Consider the following 25,971-nt stretch of genomic DNA (forward strand, 5'->3'; position numbering starts at 1 on the left):
CACTTCACTGACAAGTCGTGTAACCGAGTCACATTCAGTGTAATTCTTTTTGGTGCAGTCCAGCCCTAGGACTGTTTATCATAGATCATTTTCTGAAGGCCATGCTGCTTAGTCTCATGACTTTTTGCTCTCGTAGCAAGCAGAGGTGACCCATGGTGGGTGCACTGTGCCATAGCCCTGCACCCACTGCTCAGCCTAGGGGCAGTACTGCAGGCCCCAGGGCTGCATGCACCCATTGGGCCTGCTGTGCACACAGTGCTGATGCTGAGGAAAAATGCATGGAGGAAATAAGATCCCACCTTCCTGAGCAGCCCCATTGCTTTGTCACCTTCAGTGTCTGCAGTGGATTTTGAACTGAGGGGGAAAAAGGCGTTGTGGTAATGTCATTAAATGCTGCTCTGCATATTTCCATAGGAAAGCCTTCCAGGATAGAAAATCCTAGTTAGTAATAGTTGGAGAAGGGCCTGTGGTAAAGCTTGAGCACATCAACTAAGAGGAGTTTAATTTGGGCGCAGGAGGAAATGTTCTATCCAGATACACACGGCAAAAACAAGGAGATTTCCGGCTGTTTTACAGATGATTTTCTTTCTAAGAATAATTGAGTCATTTTAATGATAAGCCTGGCTTGATTTCTTGGAATGGGCTGGATGTAATTAGTTGCAGCCTCGACTTTGAAATGTTTTGACAGAAACTGTTATTTTTTAGCTCACCGTTTTTTCTAGCATCTGCCCTGAATATTTGTCCCTTTTCTGCGAGATGTGACTTTGTGACGTTAGGTCAAATTTCAGATACAGCTCCATTTTCTTTGTTACCTCGATCGCTTCCTTCAGTACGAGGGAGAATAATTAAACAGAACATCTTTTCCAAGCAGCTGGAGTCAAGTTCCAGCTGACTGCAGCACCTGTGACGGTCGGACCTCTGCCTCGGGCTGCGGTGTGCTGCCAGCCCGGTGGCGGTGCCGGTGTGCTCAGGAGTGCTCGGGCTCGGCGGCGTGACGCTACTGCCCTTCTGTGAGCTTCAGATGGCAATAATGCCGGTGAATGCAAAGTGTCTGCTTTAGACTAATTAGAGGAATGATTTGTGAAACGCTGGCTATTTATTTAATTAATCACCAGCACAAAGCTATAAAACCCATATTTTAAAAATCCCTGTTAGTTTGCCATGTGGTTAATAGATTGTGGCACATTAAAAAGTGACACGGTGATGTATTAAAAATGTTCCACCTAAGGTTGGCAAATGTCCTCGAGGAACTTAAGCTGTCTGCTTTGTGCAACAGAAGCATAGGATTAGAGTCTGATCTGTTTAAAGATTGAATATTTGTAGAAACATTTATCTTTTGAATAGCATCTCTTCATTAAAATCTCACGGCGTATTCTTTAACATACAAATAATGTTTATGGTGTGATTTTAATTAAAAGTTTTTGTTGCATTTTGTTATTACAGAGAATATCTCCGTTCCTCCATATTAAACTGTAATGCATATCGCCAAGTAAAATGTAAATAATTCTCCTAAAGTAGGCCATTCCTTTTCTTCAGTGCACAGAAACCAAGGAGTTGCTGGTAATGAATGCGTATCTGTTGCAGCCGTGGCAATTGTATTTTGATAAATCTGAGAACGTGTTTCCATTCTTCAGCAGAAGTGCTGGAGCTGGCTGTGGATCGGTGCGCACCAGCCCTGCTGGCACAGAGCTCAGGAGAAAGGCAGCTCCAAGCGCCGTGTTTAACTCCAGTGATGCTGCAGGGGTTGTGCTGACCTGCTGCACAGGAGCTGCTTTCCTTGCTGGCAAAATGCCGCTGAGTGTGGCAGGATTAAAGATGGACTGGATCCATTTGTCCTGAAAATGATACCTCGGTGAAAGTAATTGAAGCCTGGGCTGTAAAGGGGACTATAGATTTTCCCCTCCGTTTCAAACAGAATTTGTCAGGAAAAATAAAAAACCACGTAATAACAAGAAATTATATCCATAGCACTTTGAATAAAACGATTTTAATTTAAGGTGAGTCACGTAAATGAATACATGTTAACATGATTGAAATATGCTGTTACAAGAATTATATGTATTATTCCTCGCTCAAGACTCGCGTAGATTTATTAATTGTGGGAGTGAATGCCAGGAAAGAGCAGGCAGTAATTTTGGAAATTTGATTAAATGACTTTATATGTAAATCATAGTTTTGAGGTGCGTATAAAAAATGGTTCAGGTAGAAGCATGGAAGGAAACTGTCCAGCTCTGGAGGTTATGTTTCTCAGCTGTGTGTTGTATAATTAACTGGTATGTTAGGAGGGGGGCTGGAATAAAACATGAGTATGTGAACGCAGCCTGGAGCTGATGTTGTAGCAATCGTTGCAATGCAGATAAAGCATTTCTCATAACTGCTGCTGCCTACTGGAGCCTTTGAAACATCTGGACCTTTAATTGAAAAATAGTGCGATGCTCTACAAAGCAGACATGCTAAGTGAAGTCAACAATTTAGACTAAAAAAGCGTTATTTACCTCGTAGTTAAATATTCATACTTTGTTATGCTTTGTATAACAGGAAATTACCGGGTTAAAATTTTTATGAATAGTGGCAGCGCAAATAAGATAAATTAAGTATTTAACAACGTTAATGGAATTTTACATTGCTGTCTGCAAAGGCTGCGGTGCAGCTGGGAGAAGGGAGAGCCACACCTTGGGGAGGGCTGACCTGGAAGGGCCACTTCCGAGCTGCGGGTGCTGCCATAGCAGAGCAGTGTGCTGTGCTGGTGGCCTCAGCAATGGCATTCTCCATAAATGACTTAAGAAAAAGAGAAGTAATCGTGTGATTACTCTAGTAAAGAAAATTACCCATAATGGTTAACCACCCAGTGAAATAAATGGAACTCTGATTTTCCCGTAGTAGCGCACAGTGTGCTGCGTTGCAGAGTGACAGGACTAGAAGTGCCCTGTATTTTCATACAGGCACAGGGTTATGCCTGGGAGTGTTCCAGTCTGCAACTGAACGTGTTTATTCTCCCGTTCTGCTATGAATCTCTGCGAATGAAATGAACAGACTCTATTTTAAATAATTAACCATCATATTATGTTAGATGCTGCTTCACTGACCGCACCAAAATCTACTAGTAGCAGCTCCCTTTCATTCCCATGTAGTGTGGCTCTCAGATATTGGGGCTGCTAAGCACATCCATCATCCTGTTTTGCTGCCAGTGTGCTCTCTCTGAGCCATATGCTGGTAGTGTCAGCCTGCACTACAGCGTGAGGGTTTCTGCCACGTTCTTACTGAAAGCTTTTGAGATTCTTGGTCACTGACAAATATATATATATATATATATATATGTATGTATATATATATATAAATAAATCAGGTTTTTTTAGGTGAGCTTTACTGTCTACCCCATCCCTGAAAAACAATTCATATAGAGTGAGTATGGCTGTTTGATTCCCACTTATTTTGGATGAGGAAATAATTTAAATAGTCGAGTTTTAAGAGGTTAAAAAAATGTAGATTTTCAGTAGTCATCTTGGAAAAATATATTCTTTTATATTGCCATAAGCATCTGTGCTCTGATCTGTTAGAACCTTTAGTCGTATTTGAAATATGTTCACTCACATTAACGTTCCCCTTCGTGTTTTTCCTCTCTGTTGTTGAAACACGTATTTGAGCAAGTGATGTGTAGGAATGTAAAGCAAACTTCCTCTCCTGTCATCTAAAGCACGGACGTTCCTCTTGGTTTGAAAGCAAAAAGAAATTGTACGTTTGTAGAAGGAAAAGCATTTGTTTCCATTTTGTGTAATGTTCAGCACTGTTTGCTGGGAGGTGAGTCAATGACTGGAATTAATTATAATTACTGAAGAGACGTATACTGATTGAGCAAATAAAGTAGTAAGCTCATTTGTGCCAAGGCCATCTAATTAAATGCTAACTTTGGATAAGCTAGATGTGCATGAAAGATTAATTTTTGGAGGTTTTTATGACTCCCACTAAATAATGATTCAGTAAAATCTTTGCATTATATCATTAGAACATCTCATCTTAAAGTGATATAACATTTAGTCACAGAACTCTATTGTACGGGAAGATGCAGTAAATTATTATTGCTGAAAATTAATCACTCTTCTCTAGGAAATGTTTATGGACTTTGTTTTAATTTTCTACTGTGATGTGCAGCAAAACAGCTCAGAAGTGAGAAGGGCGCAGCAGTCAGACTTTTCTCAATGGCTTTCATGACCTGCCTGCCAAGCGGGCGCTTCAGAAGTGTGTTGAGGATGAGTTGTCCTTGTGAGGGACGTCTGCCCGATGAGCTGCAGTAACATCAGGGCTCACAGTGACCCGTTCGGCTGTAGGGCACCTGGTGTGGGGGGAGGTTTGTGCTTTCTCAGGGATTGTAACCAGAAGTTTAAGTCTTATAAAGACTTCCATGTTTGAGGAATTGGTAGTTTAAAGTGTCTTTCGTTCCAGTTTTCTGTTCATACTCCAAGCGTATTTGCTTACAGAACATGTTTTATTGTCAGATATTTCTAAAACTGTAGTTTTAGAAATTTAGACATTCTAAGCCAATGAAGGTCATTCTGTGGTTTCCCCTTGTAACTGTATCCACTATTAATGTAATTAAACATTACATTTTACAAATACAGACAGAAATCCTATTAAAATTCATGGTTTGGGTTACCTATCATATTCTTCACTCTCATGTCTGGAAGCAGAAACTTGCATGTGTGCTGCAGTGTCACTTAGCTTCTTCTAATTAGCCCAACAAATACCACTACTGTTATCTTCTTTCAAAAGTTTATTTATTAATGACCATAATTCTCCTCAGCTTACTGTAGCTGCTGCTGCTTTCGTGTTTAGTTGTCAAAGTGCAAAATATATGCATCAATCTGCTAATTAAAGTAATAAAAAGAAGAAAACAAAATCTGTGAATTCTGAAGATGATACTTTTCAGGCACTGCAAATAATGGGCATAACTGCAGCTCGTGTCCAGCAACAGCCAGGACAGCAGTGCTCAGGGGTGCTGGCAGTGCATGGAGAGCTCTGCAGGCAGGGAGCAAAGGGAAACGCGTGTGTGCACAGTGTGTTAGGTGTGTTAGCAGCGACAGAAGGTGGTACCCACACACGTTTGTCCTCAGGGCTGTGTGTCCACATGAATTGCTGTGCCATGTGGTGGATGGTAAAGCGTTCTTCCTGCTTGGGGTGGTGAGCTGAAGATGTTATGGGTAATGCAAGCTAAAACTGTCTGAAGATCAGAATTAAAGTGGTAGGTAGTCATTGGAGAATCTATTAATGATAATAGTAAGAGAATTTTCTGTGATTCGTATGTGTTCTGTGTGCATTCAGTTACTCTTGGCTTCTTTAAAGGACTGGTGGAATGTAACGTTGCTAACAATAAAAGCTTAATGGAATCAGATTTCTGATTTCCTACAAAATTAACGAGATATTTTGTCAATTTTATTCCAGACTTCATTTGTCAGAATATGCAGTGTCCAGTGACAAGCTAAAAGAATTTTTTGACAAATTAACTGTGCCACAGGTGACAGATCAGGAAAATGTTAATTTAACGGCCCCTTTATGCTTCCCAGATTTATTGGAAGCTATTAAGGAAACTCCAAATAGTAAGGCCCTTGGCCCTGAATAGATTTTCCATTGAATTTTATACAGGATCTATTAATAAAGTTTGCTGCTGCCTTTTTGAGTATAGGTAATCGCACTTCATCTTCTGGGTCTCCTCAGCCATTTACATTAGAATACTATTTTTAGTTGGGAGAAAAAAACATAGTTATGCTTCTAGGAGTGTCCGTAATCAGGTTCTGAACGGTCTCTCCTCCAGAAGTAACTATGAGCAGAGTATAAACCCCACACGTTATTAGGGGTTGAATCCGTTGTGACCAGATCTTTGGTTCTTTACCACTGAATCCAACAGCCTGCTCCCCTCTGCCTGCCAAGCTGGACCTGAGAAGTGTGGCACAGGTGGTAATTGAGCTCTGTGGGACTTTCTGCACAATTAATATTTTGCAGGATCAGACTAAGTATGGATTCATTCAGCCCTGTGAATGGTTACCTGGTGCTTTGGACTTCTAAGGCTGTTTCAGAACAAATATAATCAATTTGTAATAAAACACATCCGTCTGTAATAGAGATTTCCTCCCAGCCCTTTGACTTAGTGATTGATCAGTCCAAGACATGACCCATGTGTTTATAGGCCTTGCTGATTTTTCTTACCTAATGTGACACAGAATGCTCTCATTATTAATAGAAAGTCTAACCGGCCTCTAAATCTCAGGCTTCAGTATTCTCAGTATTCAGTATTCTCTCACGGCGATTGCACTTTTAATGTATAGAAATATGTGTGACGTAGCAGCTGGGTGACTCCCGCAGAAGATGGGGCAAAGCCTGATGCATTCTTTTAAATGAGTAAACTGAGTTTCTTCTGTACCTGAACCACATGGGAAGGGGAGGTCACCACCCTACAAAAATGCTTTATTAAAATAAAACAGCAATTATATTTGAGTGGATTTAATTAATACTTTCAGCTGTGCTAGTAAGAATAACTCTAATCCTTAAATTCCTATTATTTCTCTTAATTTATAATCACGCTGAGGGATCAAATGGTTTTTAACAATATATTTAAATAAGCACGTGGCACTTAACTCCCTGTTCCATACTCTTATTGTAGATTTACAGTTTGGGATCCATTTATTCGGTTACTTAATACTCCTGGTGTATAATTCTAATATTTTCTTCTCTCAAGGCCCGTGTGTGTGCAGATGGAGACGTACAGTTACACCGGGGGTCGTTTTCCACAGGGGTGTCAGAATGTGCAGCCTTTTGTCTGTTTAAAAGATTTCAGCTGTAGGTGTCATTGGTTCTCTGGGCAAAGCAAGGCCAAGCATCGTTTGGTTCTTAGCAGCACTCACAGTGCAGCTTTGCAGCAGGTCTGTGCTGCCGGTCCACCTGTGGGCACCGTGTCTGTGCTGCTCCCAGCTGCTGCTGCTCGGCTGCTTGCGCCTCGGAGCAGCAGGTTCATGTCTTGTTCAGTTGTATCTGCAGGCAGGCCTGGTAGTTTCTGTGGGTGGTTATCTTTTTTCTCTTATTTCCTGTGAGAATGTGGAAACTTGCAGTGAAGTTCAGACTTCTTATAGAAATCAGCCAATCTTATAGAAATCTTTGGTATCGCTCCTGCAGATACATTAAACAGCAGTGAGTGAATTAGAACCTAAGTATTCAAACTTCTTTCAATTTTAAGTCATTGCAGAGTATTTTGCTCTTATTAGTGAGGAGAACTCTACCCATACCAGATTTTGTACTAGCTCTGTCATACTTTCTCTTTATACATTCTAATGAAATGTATTTTCTCAACAGGGCCATGTTGGTACCACGGCAACCAAAAAAATTGATGTCTACCTCCCACTGCATGCAAACCAAGACAAACTGCAGCCCATGACAGTTGTGACGATAGCAAATGCCAAGGTGCATGACCTGATTGGACTAATATGCTGGCAATATACAAGTGAGGGACGGGAACCAAAACTGAAGTAATGTTCTTTCTTTACTACCTCTTGATCTCTAATTTTCTTCTCTGCAGCATTTTTGCATAACAAAATAAATTTTCATGTCAATATTCTTGTAGATAAATCTTAGAGAAACCACCTACACATTTGTCTGTATTTCCTTTTGAGAAATACACGTACATCTATATCCATTTCTCTTTCAGTTAAACTACTGAGCACTGTATAGTGATAAGCGTATGAAACCAAGGAGCCGTAAATGAATCATAATTTCAAAATGTTCTATGTAAAAGTAATATAAAACCTATCTCTTCTGGCATCGTGGAGGCATGTTCTATGTCCCATCTATTTTTTATACTGTTCTTAGTGGCTAAGATCACAAGAGTGACAAATGAGATGTAGAACTCCTCTGTAATTCCCTCCTTTTGTTTGTTTTGAGAGAAGGTACCCATGTTCTTCCTCTGTTTCCTCTCACTGAGGACTCCTTTAGATTCATGGAGAATCTCTGATAATCACTGCTCACCACCTCTTCATTGCAATACACTATGCCCCTGATTTTTATTTGTTTTTGTGACTAAATAATGGTTTTAATTTGTCGTGATGGAGAACTAAGACTGTTGAGCAGGTTCTGTTAGTTCATCATGGCCATTGGATAAGGAGGGTGTGAAGCAGGTTCTACTCCTCCCAGTATCTTTGTTTTTAGAACAGTTCTGTAATATACAAGGAAATACTACTTTTTTTTTTTTTTTTTTTTTTTTTGCTGGGTCATAGAGTGTAAAAAGCCCCTTAAGACAGTTTATTACAGAGTTATTGGCAAAAGCTATTAGTAGGTAACGTCTGAGGTGCCAAGAAGAGCGACCGTTTGGATTGATAAGTGATGTAAACTGGCAATATTTTGCATTTTCATTTTTCCTGGAACGTTTGATGAATGTTATCCCTTTGGAATCCTGTTCTGCTCTTTCAGGAAGTTAGAAGTATTTGAGAACTCAGTGGTTCTCTCTTCTGCTGTAGCACAGTTGTAATTGGAAAGGGAACATGTTGAGAAGTCTCTTGAACTGCCCTCCTGTCGGATCCTGAGATTCAGTTCATCTCCAGTTAGTAGAAATAGGGCAACACAGGAAAGCAACCTCTAGGAAACAGTTTCATTGATATTGTTGCCTTGGAAGTAGGGCCTTTCTTAGCGATTCTGAATGGACATATGGGGTGTTTTGGAGGGTAAGCTCTTCAGTTTGGCCTCCTTTTTTTTTTTAATTTTTTTTATTTTTAAGTGGAGAAGAAATACACAATTATTTACAGATGGTGCCATTTCATTTGCTGTTAATTTCTGCTCATTATATCTTAAATTCAGTAACATCCCCTGTGTATGATTAGTTTATTTTTTAATTGCTAAGATACTGCTAATATCAATCTTCGGGCACACGTATTTTTCAGGAGCACAGCTTACTTCAAGTGGAACAATGCCAATGAGTAGCATTGCATGAAACACAATTGCCCCCAGCAAAATGGATTTCAGTGTGTCTGCCTTGAAGGATAAGGTGTTATGATGTGTCAGAGAGTGATTGTCATCAGGGAGGCTGTCTGATGTAATCAAATCTCAGGATGGAAATAGTAAAATAAAATAAGTACAGTCATGAGTTCCTCAAGACGGTCTGGCAGCAGTCATTGAGAATCTAGATGCAAATGCTCTGAGACAGGGGTAGAGCCTCCAGATTCCAAGACGCTTTTCTGGTGTAGCTGTTAATTATTTCTCTTGTCTTCATCATTTTTTCCATCTTTGGTTTGGTTGGTTGGTTGGTTGTTGAGCATTGCTGACTGCCCTGTCTTTTAGCAAGGATTGATTTGACTGTAGATGAATTCTCATCAGAATAAGTAGATCTCAAAGTTGTGATTCAATCTGTGTTAATGTTCAGGAATGTACTCCATATCCGAAGGCATCTGTAACCCCCTAAATTTATGAGATGTAACAGACATTATGTATTTTCAGTATAATTGGTGGAAGATAAGTTGGTTTCACCACCACCTTTTTTGGCACTTGGATCGCTTTGAGGCCACACTGAGCATCGTTTGCTGCTTGCATGGCTGTATGTCCCTTTGGATTTAATGAGAATTATGCAAATGGATCAAGTACCAAATGAAAATGTTAGCTTGATTTATACAGAGCTTTAAGTGCACATCAGGCTGCACAGAGAAGAATTCTGTCAAGCAAATAGGTTAGGAAATAAGCAGTGTAAGGCCCAGATCGCAGCTGTGGGAAGGCAGGCAGAGGGGGGCTGTTCAGGCTGCAGGGTCTCATAACGATGGGTAGCTTTGAAGTTATGTTGATCTGGATGGTGTTTGTGTTTCTAGAAATCCAAATAGAATCAGAGAAGGACCTGAAAATCACACCAGGTGATTCTCACAATGTAGGAAGGATCAGCTGCATCTGTTACTCACAACCTCTTCCGCTTCTCTTGTTCCTCAAAAGATTTGCAGCAATGAGAGGCACGCCATCTCCCACCTGGATATGCTTCCTCTGTTTATTTCATAGTGCTACTGCTGTATGAATTCTGTCACTGGTGCCAACTTTCATCAGTTTCCAAAAATTCACTTAAATGCTCTTGTAGTTAAAAATTAATTCTGCAGCAGTGTTGGTTCTTCAGAGCAGTCCAGAGCCTCATGGAAGTTTTTTTAATAGTATTGCATGACTTTCAGGATTCACAGTGACAAACATTGCTGGACTACCTTTCTGTAAGCAAAAGTACAGCACACATTAGTAGTATCACATCCTTGTTACCTGTTTCATGTAATAAATGTCTTAGCCGTGACAAGGTGCTTATAGATCACCTGGACTGAGCGCTCCCAATAAAGCACAGTTGCAACCAAAGGTTTGTGAATTAATTGAGAAAATTGCAAATCAGGTAGTCAGCGAAATAATTCATTGTCACATCCAATCAATAAACTTTGTAAATCAACTCATTTAATTCAAAAAATGATCTATATAGATCAAGCGACCAATTAAACAATTAGCATACACTTTGCAATTAATTAATGTAAGCATCAATCATGCAATTAAAACTCCAAATTTAAACTGCAGAGTTTAGAAACATATTGCCACGTGAACATTCAGTACTTTAATGCTACGCAAAATGCCTTAATGCTGGCAGCTTTGTAAGAGGATACTTAACTTCAGCTCCAATTTAAATATGAACTTTTGAGGCAGTGTTAACCAGATATTCCTAGTAATGAAATCTATATTTGGTGTTCAAACTTGGTTGTTTTCCTGTGGAATTTAGTATGTAGAAAGGAAAGAGGCTTATATTTTATTTTTTCCTCATGATGTTTCTGTGTAAAACTGGTATTACTTGGCTCTTGCTTGTTAGTTTGTACTTATTTGTAACTGCTTTTAGTTGCTGGGAGCTGTGGTTATCTGGAAGTGGCAGCTTTTCTACTATCACCGTTACTGTATTGAGTTTTACTTCTCCTGCAGTTTATTTCTTAACTATTGTTTAACTATTGTTTACTCCACTGTTAACAATCCTGGGAGTGCTCCCTGCTTTTCCAGGGCATGTTCAGTAATTCATATTGCAGTTACTTGATACGAGTGAGACAGGGAGACACTGCTTGTCTTTAATGCTAATGTTTAACAGCCATATAATTAATTTTCACAAGTGGGGAGTATTACCTCCAGCTTTATGAAGTCGTGAAACACTTCCTGACCTTGGAGTTCAGTCCCTGTTGCTCCTGTTTGCAGTTCTATCAGTGATGGAGTGAGACTTGTCGCCTTACTCTGTAGTACCAAAATACCTTGGGGTGTATGTACCTGTGTGCCGTCAGTGGCTTTTAAGTATATTCCTTCTGTATGAAGTGCGGGTGCTTATTAGATCAACTGACAATGATGTGCTGAACTGGTCATGTAGCTTCCTTCCCAAACAGACCCATTTTCTGCTTTGTTTCAGCGACAACGTCAGTGCCTACTGCCTCCATATTGCTGAGGATGATGGTGAGGTTGACACAGATTTCCCACCCTTGGATTCCAACGAACCCATTCACAAGTTTGGCTTCAGCACTCTGGCGTTGGTTGAAAAGTACTCTTCTCCCGGCCTGGCAGCAAAACAGTCACTCTTTGTCCGAATGTGAGTATGGATGTGAACCATACAACCACGGTACAGCTTTTCTTCCCTATTTTTCTTTATCTGAACTGAGCAGGCCATGTATCTACAGCCCTCTGGAGGTGTGCTACAGTGGGCGGGTGCGGGGAAGCAGGGCTGGTGGCAATGGGCAGTGTGCCTGTGGTGGTGGGCTGAGTTTGCAGAGAGCTCAGTGAGCCCTTCTGTCTGTGGTCAGTGTGGAGAACGTGGAACTATTGCACTCTGTTTTTAAACTCGGACATAGTTATTTCACCAAATCACTGGTAACATCGGCCACATCTTAGGTGGAAAAGTCTTTAATGCTTGGATCTCTTGAAATGAAAATGAAAGTGTTTCTTAGAGACATTCAAATGGAAAGAAATTTGCAGAAATTCCGCACGTATTTCCCAAATGCTCATTCACTTCCACTAAATGCTCGTGCACTTCCACTGCAAGACCTCCCTGAAAAAGAAAATTCACTGTCACCACTATTTACAGATAGTTTATTCAAGGTAAACGTATTCAGCCCTGCTGAACTGGGTGCAGCAGTGTAGAAGCTGATGCATGGAAGAGCTGGAGCAGTCTTGCCAGTCACTCTGCAAGTCCTCCAGATTGTGCAGGCAATGGCTCCTCTGTTTGGAACTGCAGGGTTTAATTTCTTCCATCTGACTGAGGAATGCTGGATGTTTTATCGGAAAGAGGGAATCTCTTTCTACATGCCTTTCTCCAGAGCCAATGCTACTGCCATGAATTTGATTGCTATTGATTTTTTTCTGACAAGTCATCCTTTAAGTAATATTTTTATTTGCTGTTTTGCGAAGTACTGTAGTGAAATACAAAGAGCTGCTTGCTGATTTTAACAAGAGGTTTTTCAATTCCTTTTTTAATGTTTACAGGTCTGTTTTAAGCAGGCCCAAAGGTGACTGCGCAAATGTGGTTCTCCATTTTCCTTTATGCACAAATGTGTCTGCTGCCTCTTAACTTCCAGCGTTGGTGCAGCTGTTACAAAAAACAGCACAGCAAGTTAAGAGGTGCTTGTTAGGTAGCTCCAGAAAAATGCGTGGGACTGACCTGCAGCAGCTGCACGAGCAGAAGCAGCCATAAGGCTGAATGGTGCTGGATGTGGCAGAGCAGTGTGAAAATCTCAGAGACTCAGAGTGTCGTAAAGAGCTCCAGGGTTTGGTTGTCTCTTCTTAGAAAAATTAAATCTTCCTGGGCCTTTAAAAATCTCGTGAGTTACATCTTCACTGCTCTGAAATGTGGTGTGACTCCAGCCTGTGAACTGTGGGAGTACTAAAGCAAAGAGAAAGCAAATTTACTATGAATATGTCTCACTTAGTAGACTATTTGCCTGAGTGTTAGAAAATAACCTTTTTTCTTCCTCAGCCTGTTTTTATTTCACATCCCTTCCTTGCTCATAGAGGAGCAGGGCATTCAGTTTGCATAAGGATCCAGTTCTGTGAGTGGTGTTGGTAGCAGGGCTAAGGTCCAGCTGCAAAGCTTGCAAAAGGAATGTGAAATTTTGACATGATGTATGCTCTCGTGAGTCCTCTGTGCGCTGGCTCGGAATGTCCTGCAGATCAGAAATAGTGTAACTACATTGTAAGTAAAGGTGCTTTTCTGAGAGATTTCTTGTGCCCATGTGTTAACTCAGAATTGCTTGTACTCCTGTACGTGGTTAACATAGTTAGATTACTGTTAGAATTTTTAGTCTGTCTCCTAGAATAGAGAACTACTTGATCAAAAGATTGTTAGTACTGTGAGTTTAAATGCACGGACCATCTCATTGTTATAGGGATGTAAATTCTACATCTTCCTACTTTCCTTCTCTTTCATCAAACCAGTGTGTGTAGTTCTGTTTTTATACTTTGCATCTTTTTTGTCCCTTCCTTATTCTAAAGTATTTCAGCAGCTGCCTTGTCAGGCGTAAGACTTGTAATGTTTATTAATATTGAATCGCTGCTGCAAAAACTTGATGCCTCTGAGAAGCTTCCTAATGAAGCATAGGTTTGATTTCAGATCTCACCCATCCTGCATGTTGGATGTATTCTCAGATGTTGTGCAGTCTCTGAGCTGACAGTCATGGAACCTCACCAGGGACCTCGTTTCAGCAGGACATATTTGAGCAGAAACAGTGTGCAGAACTTTATACACTTAAACTCCTGCCAAGGCAAACTCGTAGTCACTTGAGTTAGTTATAAATACCCAGTGGCAGTGGTTGGAAGTAGCCCACAGTGCGTTTTATATTCTGAGCTGAATTTGAATGTCTTTGTGGTTATATAGAGTAGTAAATAATTGAGTTTGATTAGGGAGAGGGACCTCATTATCCCCCCACCTGTGCCCAGCTGGTAGGGGAGGGTCGAAATGAAGCCATTAGCTGTCTCTCTTACTGGCATCTCAAAGAGCTCAAATACATCTGTGTCTTATTTTCTTTTCTGGCACAATCAGTCGAGCAAGCTAAGCAGGCATGACCGAATTTGGCAAGTTCCAAGGACTCTGGCAAAGTTACACAAGGAGAAGACGGAGGGCAGTCATTCTGGCTCCTAACTGCCCATTAGTCTAGCGAGTTATGCTTTTGGAAAATGTCTGTTGTGGGAAGGAGTACTTTGTCCAATGTCAAACATGGCATTCTCAAACAATCCTCTTTGATGTCGAATATGGTTTGTCAGAAGGAGTCAAACAAAGCACCGCATTCATGTAAATGCAGACTCCTTGAGATGATGAAGTAATACCTGAAAGACTTTGAACGAAGGTAGCTTAAAATAAATCTGTACTACCATTTAGGGCTTTTTCCTTGGAAATTTTATTATCACGACTTGACGTACAGTATCTAATGGTGTTTCTAGGAGTTGTAACTCAGCTGCCAGTTGGCACATCGATGGAATTTGGCATGCGGTTCCTTTGCTCTGCAGTGCCTTTTTCTGTTTTAATATTACGTTTAAGTTGCTTTGACTATTTTATATATATTTTTTCATAGCAGTACCACTGTTATAGCTGATAGATTAAGGTGTGAAACATTTGAAAAATACCAGGCTTTCGTAGTACATTTACAGATTCAGTTTCAAGCTTTGAAATGTCTGTAACTTAGCTTATAGAAGTGTTCCCCAGAAGAAGCCTCTTACTGGTTTTCACCTGGGTGTAGGTAGTTGGCAAAATGTATTTTAGAATATTCATGAAATGCAAATTTAAGAAAGTTAACATAGGTGTGAAGTGAAGAGGATGGGGCCACAGGCAAGCAAATGGGGAGGGGTAGGGTGCCCTGAGGAAGGTGCTGGAGGAAGCTAACGTGTCTTATGTAGTGTCAAAACGCCTATTAAACTCAAAAGCACAGGGCTATGCAAGGCTAACCTTAGATCCACAGTGGCAAAATCATTTAGGCTCAGAATTAAACCTGCGACTGGCATAGTCACTCAGGTTCATTTCACTGTGTACTTTATCTTCAAAATTACCCAGCTTAAGTTAAGCACGTTACATCAGCTGGGATTTTTAGTCTTAACTTGGACTCCACGATGCTCAAGTTGAGATCATTACTCATCATTCCTGGACGCTTTCAGCCATGCCGGCCATGCAAGCTTTAAGTGCTCTAAATTCTGATTCAGAATTTAAAATAAAATAAAATAAAAAATAAAAATAAAAAAATAAAAAAAATTAAAAAAAAAAAAAAAAAAAAAAAACGAGAAAAAGAAAAGAAAACTGATTGGAAAGAGCTTTTGGAAGAGTTTGCTTCTCATTCAGACCAGAAGCCTTTCATCGTCAAAAAGGTATTTCTTTCTTTTTTTTGCACCATCCAGGCCCACAGAGAGGCCTTGCTGCTGCCTCTCCAAGCAGCGCCTGCTGCAGCCACTGCCTCTCCTCTTGTTTTCTTTTTCCTCTCCTGAACCTTGCCACCCTGGCTCCAGCTCTCAGGCTGTAAAAGAAGATGGAAAGCCAAGTTACCGCAGAATGATCACTATCATTAACATTCACGGGTGGTTCACTTATCATTCCTGACTGCACAGACATGGCAGCCGTTATGAAACGTCCACAGGTGTAGCACGATGATACATATTACATTGTGCCACAATGGATTTATGTATTCTGTAACAAAAGAAAAGTGTAATGAAAAAATACAGAAGGTAATCCTTTATTCCTCCACTGCACGATTTATCAGTAATGCCTGTGGATGATAAGTGCCAGGGATTTCCTTTGCTTGATTTAACCTTGTCACCCAGGTATGTTTGTGCAAAATGACAGAAAATACAAGCTAAGGAGTCTCTTTGGCTTCTAATTTGTAAAGAGCAATTTTAATTGGTAGAATGGCATCTGCTTTTCTGTTCTGCTTCCTAGCATGCAGCGTTGAACAGAATAAGCTACAACATATGCAATTTATAATGGTAATTAAGGAAATGCTGGAGTTAGGTTGGGTGAGGACAGTCGTGCACACCATTGTTGCAGAGCGGGACAAGGCTGGCATGGTGCACAAGGATGTGCTTCCTCCAGAGCAGCTCGTGTGGGTGTGTTGCCGTGGGCTGCTGATGTTCTAGAGCAGAGGGGCAGTGGGGCTGCAGCACAAGGCAAGGGCTGACACCGACCCAGGGGTGCTGAGCAACCATCAGCCCCCAGGCTGTGCTGTGAGGGGGAAGAGTGTGTCCTGCTTGTTGAACTGGAGTGAAGGAGGGGAGAAACGGTGATCTGAACTCTGCCTGGCAGTTCTAACACTGCTGGCTGTGCTCCAGAGCAAATATCCAAAAGTTTACGAATGTGGAGTGCGCTTTACATTTCATTGCTCTTGCCAAAGTCTCACTTACTGGACAGCACACTAAATATAGTAAAACACAGAGGTTTTTCTTATTTTGCTTTGATCGGTAAAATAAACTTTTAAAGAACGTTCTGGGATGAGATCCAGCTTCTGAGACAAAGAATGGCCAGGGCTCAGGCATGATTTAGTAATAGAGTGTCAGGAAAATCAGGCTGACAGTTCTCAGGCCAGCTGCTCAATAGAAAGAATTGACTGAGTCGGGATGCTCTGAAATGCGAGAGGACCAACACCGGCCTGTGCTCCTTAACAGCTCAAGTGTCAGGAGCTGAAAGACAGTTCTCCGTTTCTGGGAGGTTCCAGATCTGTCTCAGTGTACAGCCTGATGTGGTCCAGCAGTGCTTCAGCTCACCGGAACCAGGTAGATCTGTGGCATGGGAGCTCACCCGGCTGCTTCTGGGAAACCTCAGTGCAAAAGCATTTCCTACTGAAGGAGAAAAAGAAAAAGTAGGATTTTGCTCCTTTTGGAAGGCATTCTTTGCCTTTGTTCTTTTTTTTTTTCTGCAGTATTTTGGTTTGTTTTCCCGCATTTTGGTTTCAGTGCTCTGGAAACCTTGTGGTGCTGCAAGGCATCCTATGAGTTGCCTGGCAGCACAAGTGCCTTTCTCTCTGTGTGCCTTTGGGCGCTTCCCGTGCTTGGAGATAAACACCATGTCTTGAAATAAATGGAAGGGGTAGCTTCCTTATTGTAAGGACAGTGTGGTTCTATGGAAAATTTCCACTTTAAACAACCCACTGAACTCAGCCCAGAAGCCGGTGTGGTGCCAGGTGAGGCTGTGGGCCAGGGCACTGACTGCCAGGGGGGTCAGAAGGCATCTGGTGCAGCCCAGCTCACAGGCATCTGGCAGTTCAAGGTACCAGGCTGAGGACAGATTTGCCTATCAACAAAGAAAGGTTGGGAAGGTCTCTGCTTACTGTATGGCGTCAGCCAGAGCTTCTGAACCTTGAGGCTATAGGGCTGAACTCTCACAGCTGTGGAAATCGATGGTACTCTCATGCAAAACAGTGTGCTCATCACCGTGTTAAAAAACACACAGCTGAAGAACGGGGGAAGATAAGAAGGAAGGAAGAAAGGAGGTGTGTGAGGAGCTTGGGTATGCTGATTTGGAGATGTGTAAGAGTTACAAATGGTCCAGAGAGCGCCCGTTTGGGGCTGTTAGGCAGTTTCATTTCTCTGGGAACAAAGAGAATGAAATCCTGGTGATATTGCAGCTGGGGAGGGGGCCAGGCTGCGGCTGCACAGCTCCCAGTGGGCCCAACAGCAGCCAGGGCTCCATGCTGTGCTGATGGCAAAGGCACAGGCCAAGGAGTCAAGCTTTTGCTTGGGGTGAAGCCTCCCGTGAAGAGGTTGGCCCATAGCCACCCTGTTGTGCTGTGCTGGGAGTGCGTGCAGGGGGACAGTGTGCTCGCAGCTCTGGTGTCTGTAAGGGCAGAGGAGCAGTGCATGCACAGACAGGGCGACTGGGAGCAGGGATGGGTGCGTGCTGGGGGCTCTCGCTGCCCACACTGTCCGTGTCTCGGCATGAACGGGGGGATGCGTCTGGAGCAATTGGAGCTGAAACTCATGTTCCCCGTGTTTGTGTCTGGAAGTGACATTTAATGTGCTCTTGTTTTTAATGATGCGATTGTGTTGCTTGGATTGCTTTTGACTGCCAGTTGCTTTTAAAATACTCCAGCTGTGATGCACACAGAGAGCTCCGCTCCCTGATTAGAATTCTCAGTTGCCAGATAAAATGTTCCTCCTCCTGTCTAAATAGCTTTGCAAAACAATTTTTTTCTGTGCAGCGCAGATCTTTCCCTGTGGGTGCCAAGCAGCTCTCAAATTTCTGTGCTAACTGTCTGCAGTGACATCTACTGACATGAGCAGAGATTGACTATAAGGTCTAAGGGGCAAAATCCACTGATACATTAATCCAGTAGCTCTTCTATTATATTGTCATCTTCTTCCCTGGTGATGCCACTTTCAGTATCTGCCAGTTGGTATCTTCCATAGCCCACCCAAGTGCTGCTTTGTGCCTTTCCAGGTGTGGAGCTGTGTGGGCCACAGCCAGGATACTGCCCTGCTGGTAGGGGCCTTTCTCCCAGGTTTTGTGCCACAACGGTTACATAAACATGTCAAAAAGTTGCATGTAGAATAATGCGATGCACTAACATTGCTGAAAAGCTGCTGTTACTTCTCTGAGTGTTGTTCTTCCACTTCGACTTAATGATTTGCTACATCTGCCATTGGGACACATATGAAGATGACATTGCAGACTGTTTCTCTGGTATACGCTGCAAAACGCTAAGAAATACTTAATAATGAGTCCTGGAGGAGCTCCATGTGTACATTTGCTCATTTTTCGTTTCTAATGATGAACACAAATTGATCAAAAATAAAGATAAATTAGGAAAATCCTTGCACACCTTGAATCTTAATCCATTCTCTCCTTTTCTGTCCCTGCCTTTCAGAGGAAGTGTTCTGGGTTTCTCCTTTTCACTTCACTTTTAGAACACGGATCTGTTCATTGCTTTTCCTAAAAAGTACTTTGCTTGAAAGAAACAAGAATTGCAGAGATCTGTCTGATGATGTGTTAGTAAAAATGTCTGTACCTCTGTCTTGCAGAAATGCTGCTCATGGATTCTCACTTATTCAGGTGGACAGTATGAAGGTCACCATGAAAGATATCTTGCAAAAAGCCTTAAAGAGAAGGAAAGGATCGCAGAGAGGCTCAGGTGGGTTGTTTATTGTGTATTTTAGAGGATAGAGTGCTTTTTTCCTGAGGATATTTCATATCACTTTTTAGCTGTTGTGAAAAGTGCACCATTTTTTCAGTGGGTATTGTGATTTCCAGCACCACTCAGAAGCAGTTCTGTGCGCAGGTCTGCGATCTACATGCTGCCAGAAAGCAGGCAGTGGAGGAACTGCATAATGTTTGCTGCAAAACAGTGTATCCATTACTGCAAGTATTTCTTTGCAGTAATAAAGTTGTTTCTGCTCAAGTCCAGCCAATGGCAGCTTGAGATGATGGGAAGCGTTACAGTAAGGCCAGTCCTTGATAGAATTGTTATACTTCTAATTATGTAAGAAAATTCTACCTGATATGAGTTTACATCGTTTAAATAAATAGTTGTTCCTTTTAGAGAAAAAACGACTTTCCACAGTGTTGTTAAAATAGTGCTATCATAGTTGAGACATACCAACATTTAGAAAAGGACAATTTACAGTACTGGCATTTATGTTTTACAGCAGTGCTATTCCCAGATACAAATGTGTATTCACATATATATTAGTACATATACTTCAGAAGTATAAGGCTGAGAGATCTTTCCAGCAGCAAGGAATAATTACTGTGAGAAATCGCACTGAGCTTTGTCACGCAACAAAGGAACTTTAATATAAGCCTATCTATATACTAGGTAAAGATACAGATCTTGTCTTTGTAAATGAATGAAACCTCCTTGTATACCCTTAGTTTTAACCACGTGAAAAGAAAATAAACCCCGTTCTGTTTGGAAGTGGTAGTTTGGAGCAGTTTTTAAACGAGTCTATAATCTGTCACGGATTTAATTAGCTATCTTCAGATGAAAGCTGAAGTTTTAATAAAAGTTAGAAGAGATAACACAGCGAAGGACACGGATGAGCTGTCTCAAGGCCATATTCCAAGGGAACGATAAGAGCTGTAAAAAATGGCAGAGGAGAGCAATTGAATGAAGCAATGAAAATCTGATTCTCGTAAAAAAAAAAAAAAAAGAAAGAAAAAAGCCCACGCAGAGCAGTGCTGTGTGCTGGGGGGGGGCTGAGCCCTGCACGGCTGCCAGCTCTGGCTGCTGGCCAGGAGCCATTGTTCACCCTCTGCTGCGGCGGCTCCGTCCAGATGTGCCAACTGCACGTCCCGGCTTTTGCCAGCTGACTGCGCCGTTTGATAACCGGCTCTCTGGATGCCCATCACTGGCCGCAGAGATAGAATTAAATGATGATGATCTTCCCACAAGTTGGGAGAGGAAACAATGCATATAAATCTTGATTTCATCTCAGCGTGAGAAGTCTTTATCCATCATCACTCATAATGAACAAGTCGTTAGCTGCGATGAATGGTGTTCTGTTATTTTCAAACACCTCTTTTGTTCACTTTTTGGGTGACTTTTATTTATTTCTCGGGGTCAGATTTCTCTTCCCCAAAGGGAGATGTCTGGAGGATTCACTTAGCTTAGTATTTAAACTACTTTCCCCCTTAGTGTAGCAGATGTTATTCTTCGTCCATTTGAAATTTCTTTTTGCTGTTATTCTGTTATTCTGTTAGGTCGTTTAGAAAAGGAATGGAACTGTCATTTATTCCTTCAGCTAATATATAAACTGCTTTTGTGGTGCTTTTGTCAGAAACCCTTTGTTGCAAGGGAACATACTGGCATAAATGTCCTTTCTTTCCTCCTTTCCTCCCTTCCTCTTTCTCTTCTTTCCTTCTCTCCTCCTCTTCCTCTCCTCCTCTCCTTCTTTCCTCCTTTCTTTCCTGCTTGCTTTTCTCCTTTCTTTCTTTCCATTTTTTTTAAGAGGGAAATAATATAAGAAATAATTTAAATCTTGTTTCTATAAATAAATTATCCACGTGACTTTTCACCTCTTTGAAACATGGCCATCATCATCCTTGCTGGGGATGTAAATCACAGCAGAAGCCACAGCTGAACATCTTTTGATCACTTCCATGTGTGTTTAGTTGTGAACATGTCGTGCACTTTGTTGAGAGCAGAGGCATTGCTTGCAGGTTGTGGTTTAAGCTCATGGGTGGACGCAGCTGTCAGCTCTGTGAGCTGCAGTCATTGCTGGGCACACGGTGGCTCTGGGGGAGTTGTGCTCGAGTTCCTGTGTTGCTGAGCCTCCTAAAACAAATGCTATTTGTTTTGTATTTTGTACATGTTGATGAGCGCTCGTAACGCAGTGCTGACATTTTGTGACAGTGCCACGTGGGTGATGGCACCTCCCAGACTAGGTATTGATGTATGAAATTGGTCAATTGTAACTTAAACTTTTTTTAAAAAAAATTCCCTTATCTGAAACTTCCCTCATTCCCAGTTACTGCAATTCATCACTCAGCAGATTTTAATTTATTTTTTTGGTCTTGCCTGTCATTTTTTAAACAGCAGAAATAGCAGCTGTCTGCACAGAGGGGTCCACTTGCTTGCACTGCCCTCTGGACCTGGAACAAGTCTTTTCCCATCCCCTTCTGCTGCTGTTAGCAGAACGGGATATAAATGCCACCTAGATTAGAGGGCAGTTCCACCTCAGGATGCACACGCTGGCTGAAGCAAACACAGAGAAGGATTTTTGTCACCACTCTTCATGTAACACTGAATTCTTGATTTTGGGAGTGAATGTATCACTTACTTTCGGTGGGAGATACACAGGTGAATGGAATTTGAGATCAGGCTGTTAGCAGAGTAAGGTCCCATGCCTTTGTCTTTTAAGTCATTATTAAGCAGTGGATTAGGATGTCAGAGCTCTGAATAAAAGATGACATCATTTAGGAAAAGTATTTCTCCTCATTCAGCAACACTTTTTTCTAAGCTGATTGTTCTTAGAGCTACTAACCAAATTACGAACCATGCACATGAGCATTTCTGCATATTCACTGTACCTGCAGGTCAGTCTTCACAGGACAAATGAATTTATTGTGTTTACAGCTACATAAACTGGTCCTACTTTTATAGGAAAGTGCAGAGAGCTCAGATATTAGACCAGCTTTCCCTGGCTATTTTATTCAGCTGGGAACCTGAAGCTCACAGGAAGGTCTTTCAACAAGCAATTGAGTCGTGTGTTCCTGAAAATCCCCGAGCCCTCGGTCACCTCTACAACCAGTCACCGTGACTGCCTGAGCTTCTCAGTTTTGGCTCTTTGTTTATAAATGCCGTTGCTGTCCTTGCACTGACCAGCTTTTGCTTGTGGAGCACAAGGCTGCTAATGACAGAAGTGTCCTGACAAAGAGCCCAGGTTGCTGTTTTGTTTCAGTACATGCACTGGCATTCATGTAACTGTATGGTGGACTACAGCTGTAAAAATAATATTAATGCATTTCTTTCAAAATAAGACTTCTGATTGCAATCTAACTGCAAACCAAAGATGATTTGCTATAGGAATATATAGGTCAGTAGATGAGGGCAGCGGTGGGCTGAGACCTTTCATTCATAGAAAGTACAATGAAAGAAATGGATATAGTGTATCTGTTGTGTCCATCTCTATTTAGATGTTACGTTAGACAAAGTTACTTCAAAGAATTCAGAGTATTTTATATTCTTTGCAGATACCCTTTCCTGGCATGGCAATGCTTTACATGGAACGTACGATCTCTGATGATTTTTAACTAGTAAATTTAGTGCAAATCCACAGGAAGCACAGGTGGAAAATCACCTGTCTGTGTCACAGCTGAGAGAACTCGACCTCTGCAGTCCTTTTGCAAAGCACGTGGTTGTACAGGAGCAGTGTTTTGGGGCCTTGTGACCCATCCCACAAGAGATACCAGTAGGGGGTTAATGGGAATGCTGTATCCTTGTCACATGCCCAAATAACAAACGGGAAGAAGTTTATGTGAATGGCGGCAAGGAAGGGAAAAGCCTGTAACAAACAGTCAGTGCTACGTACTGGAGAAGATAAATCTGCAGGGGAAATTGTCGAGGCAGATGTTTAATTAGTTGGAGTCAGGCTGGATAAATCAGGATAGGAGCTGTCTGTGCAGGTATGCTGCTTTGCCTGCCTTCTCTATGGGCTGCTTTCATTGTCTTTAAAGCTAACTGTTCTTCTTGCTTAGCAAAGAAGCAGCAAAAACAGCCATATAAGCTCTCTCTTATTGTAATGGATTCCCTTGTGTACACTCATAAAATAGAAAATGTAATTGATGTTTTAGTATGGTAATGAAAAATAACTAAGTAGAATTCTCTATCATCAGTTTGTTTAACCTATTGCATGCTCAGCAGCATGTACTGCAGATGCATATTTTACATGAGAGCTGGAAATAAACACTCCTGGTTGTGGAATGAGCTCCCAGAGGAGATCCAGCAATGGACCTGTTCTGAGGGAGCTCCATAGAGTCTTTCATTTTAGAGCTTTGTGAAAATAGCCAGAATAGGAAAGAGGGGAAGGGCTGGGGGCTGCCCTGACTGCAGCAGGGAGGGGGGAAAAGCTGAAAGCCCCACATGCCCTTATTGGTGTGGGTGGAGCTGAGCTGCTGTGAACCGGGCTCTGTAGAGCACCCTGATATGCACAGATAATTTAAGGATGGCTTTGTATCAGCTTGCCATGTCTAGGGATCTTTGAGAATATTGTTGAATATTGCAAGCACTCCAGCAGCTTAAGTATAAAGTTGGTTTGAAATGCAGCAGATGTATGGAGAGGGAATCATGTGCTTGAGATCTTGAGATCATGAGTGTGAGAACGCCTCATTCTTCCTAAATTTATCAGTAGAAATGTCAGATATGGTGCTGTCTGGAATTCAGACAGAAAAAAATAAGGGAGTATCAAAAAGCCTTTTTATAAGGTGAAATTTGGGTGGTTCAGTACATGGTATAGTTCCACTCCTTAGAAATCAGTGGGAGTCTTAATATTAACTTCAAAAAGGAATAGACTTCAGGTTTGCTTTCATGCTCCTGTCCTCATGTTTTGCAGAGATCCTGCAGACGTGCAGACCCTGCTGTGAACAGTAGAGTTTTGGTGTCAGTGCAACTGCTGCTTCACTCCACCGCTAAACGTTTTTGTACACAGTCAATCCTGACTGCATTCCTACTGCTCTTACTTTTACATGTTTACTGGTCTTACATTTAGTGCATTTGTACATTAGCCAGTTAGTCAGTCAGCTCACACTAAGAATTTCATTTAGGGCAGAGGTACTCATTAAAGCCCTCATTAAAGCTCTCATGCAAAGCAAGGAAGGCACAGTTGTTCCAAGGTGGGGTGCAGAGCCCCCTATGTTCAGTGAGCATAGCACAGCTCTGGCTCTGACTGCATCCCTCGAGGTGCTGTAGGCAGGTGGGTTTTATTGGGCTTCTTCTATCCGCACTAAAACCCACATTCAATAGTTTCTATAAAGTGTGTTTGCATGGCTTACAATTGTAAGAACATGAGAAAGATGATGGCTTCGTTCCTGATGCTTTGTATATCTTGATGCCATGGTGATTCTCAAATTAAATATGTGCAGGAACTATATGTACACTTGGAAGCTATCTTCCCTGCCTTTCAGCTGTCTCATCCCTTTTGTTCCTCAACAAATATACTCCCTAGGATGCCAGTTGCCTTTTTTTCTGTGGCTTGGCTGAATGGACTATAAATACTAACATAAAATAGGAATGCAAAGAGGATACGTGTAGAGGCTTTGGCTTTAAACAAATTAAGCACCAATGTCCGTTTATAACAACTGAATGTTTTCAGAAGGAAATGAGAGTCAAAACTAACCAATGTAAAATGCTGAAACATTAGAATAAGCCTCCCCATTCCTGGTCCATGTCAGCCTCTTGTCATTGGAAATTTCTGCGAGTGGAGAAGCCTTGTCTGATTAATCTTGTCTGATTTTAAGTAGAAGTTCTTTGCAGGATGAACATGCTACTGATTGTTATTTAATAGCTGCTTCAAACTGTAAACATCCCTGAACCAGGAATACTCCGTCCTTTTAAGAACAAAATGCGACACAAGTTTAATTGTTATAAACAGTATCTTCTGCCAACATTTCACAGATGTGACCTGTATTTTCCGCAGGTTAGAGTGAGTTATTAGTGCAGTATTCTGTTCAGTTTGGAGAAAGACTTGAGCTTTTCTATAAATGAAAACAGCTGCTTTACAATAACATTCAAGTTCCTAACAGCTGTCAACTATTGCTTTTTACATTCTTTAAAATATGTAAAGTGACCAAAAATAGTCTGGAATAATCTTCCTAATCTGGATAAGTGCGTTATCTCACTGCTGAAGGAAGCTGAGTAATAAGGAGAAAAATTCAAGAAGCAGGAATAGGACGTGGGGCTAAAAGCCTTCATGCTGCATTTCAGTCCTGCAGTGGGGTCGGCCTGGCTGCCCCTTGTGGCTCTGAGCTCCCATCAGTGGGTGACAGAGCTGTGGTGGGCAGCACCACCTGGTACAGAACTGCGTTGTGGTGCATTTAACTTCTGTTTGCACTGAGCTGTTCGGTTATCCTATCCTGGCCAACAGAAGCTCACAGTAAGGAGCACTGAGGCACATGTGAGACTTTTGTTTCATTTCAGCAGCAGCGAGGGAAAAGGTCCTAGTTTTGTTGGAAGCCACATTCTAACAAGTAGTTTCAGCACCACTTTTTTTGTCACATTTCCTATTTCAAACATGCCTCTGAAACGGTTTATTAACACATTTTATTCAAAACTTTTGCAGCAGATAAGCAAAAGCTGTAATGCAAAGATACCGTTGGTCTGAAAAACCACATATTGCCAAGTGCCCTTCCAGACCCCAGGGAAAGCACAAGAACACAGTCAGACCAAGGCTTTTCATTAAACCTGTCCCCAGTTTTCGTCTTTCTGGAGTATTCAGCAGCTGTGTTGGTAACAGTGGGTCTGGGGTTCCTTCACTCTGCTGGCTGCAGGAGCTCCCAGTGGCACTGCT

At 41.7% G+C, this 25,971-nt stretch overlaps 1 protein-coding gene across 5 annotated transcripts in view; it reads left to right on the plus strand.

Moving 5' to 3' along the window:
* MAPKAP1 (MAPK associated protein 1) overlaps nucleotides 1–25,971 on the plus strand; it is an 82,983-nt gene that overhangs the window by 26,461 nt on the left and 30,551 nt on the right. For all 5 annotated transcript variants that reach the window (XM_015879414.2, XM_015879413.3, XM_015879415.3 and 2 more), the window contains exons 5-7: nucleotides 7,339–7,511; nucleotides 11,420–11,596; nucleotides 18,991–19,100. In XM_015879414.2, coding sequence (XP_015734900.1) covers nucleotides 7,339–7,511; nucleotides 11,420–11,596; nucleotides 18,991–19,100 — 460 coding nt within the window. The remainder of the gene's footprint in view (nucleotides 1–7,338; nucleotides 7,512–11,419; nucleotides 11,597–18,990; nucleotides 19,101–25,971) is intronic.

Source organism: Coturnix japonica, chromosome 21 (genome assembly GCF_054131305.1).
Source record: "Coturnix japonica strain WE chromosome 21, WE-NBRP24, whole genome shotgun sequence".
Classification (NCBI taxonomy): Eukaryota; Metazoa; Chordata; class Aves; order Galliformes; family Phasianidae; genus Coturnix; species Coturnix japonica.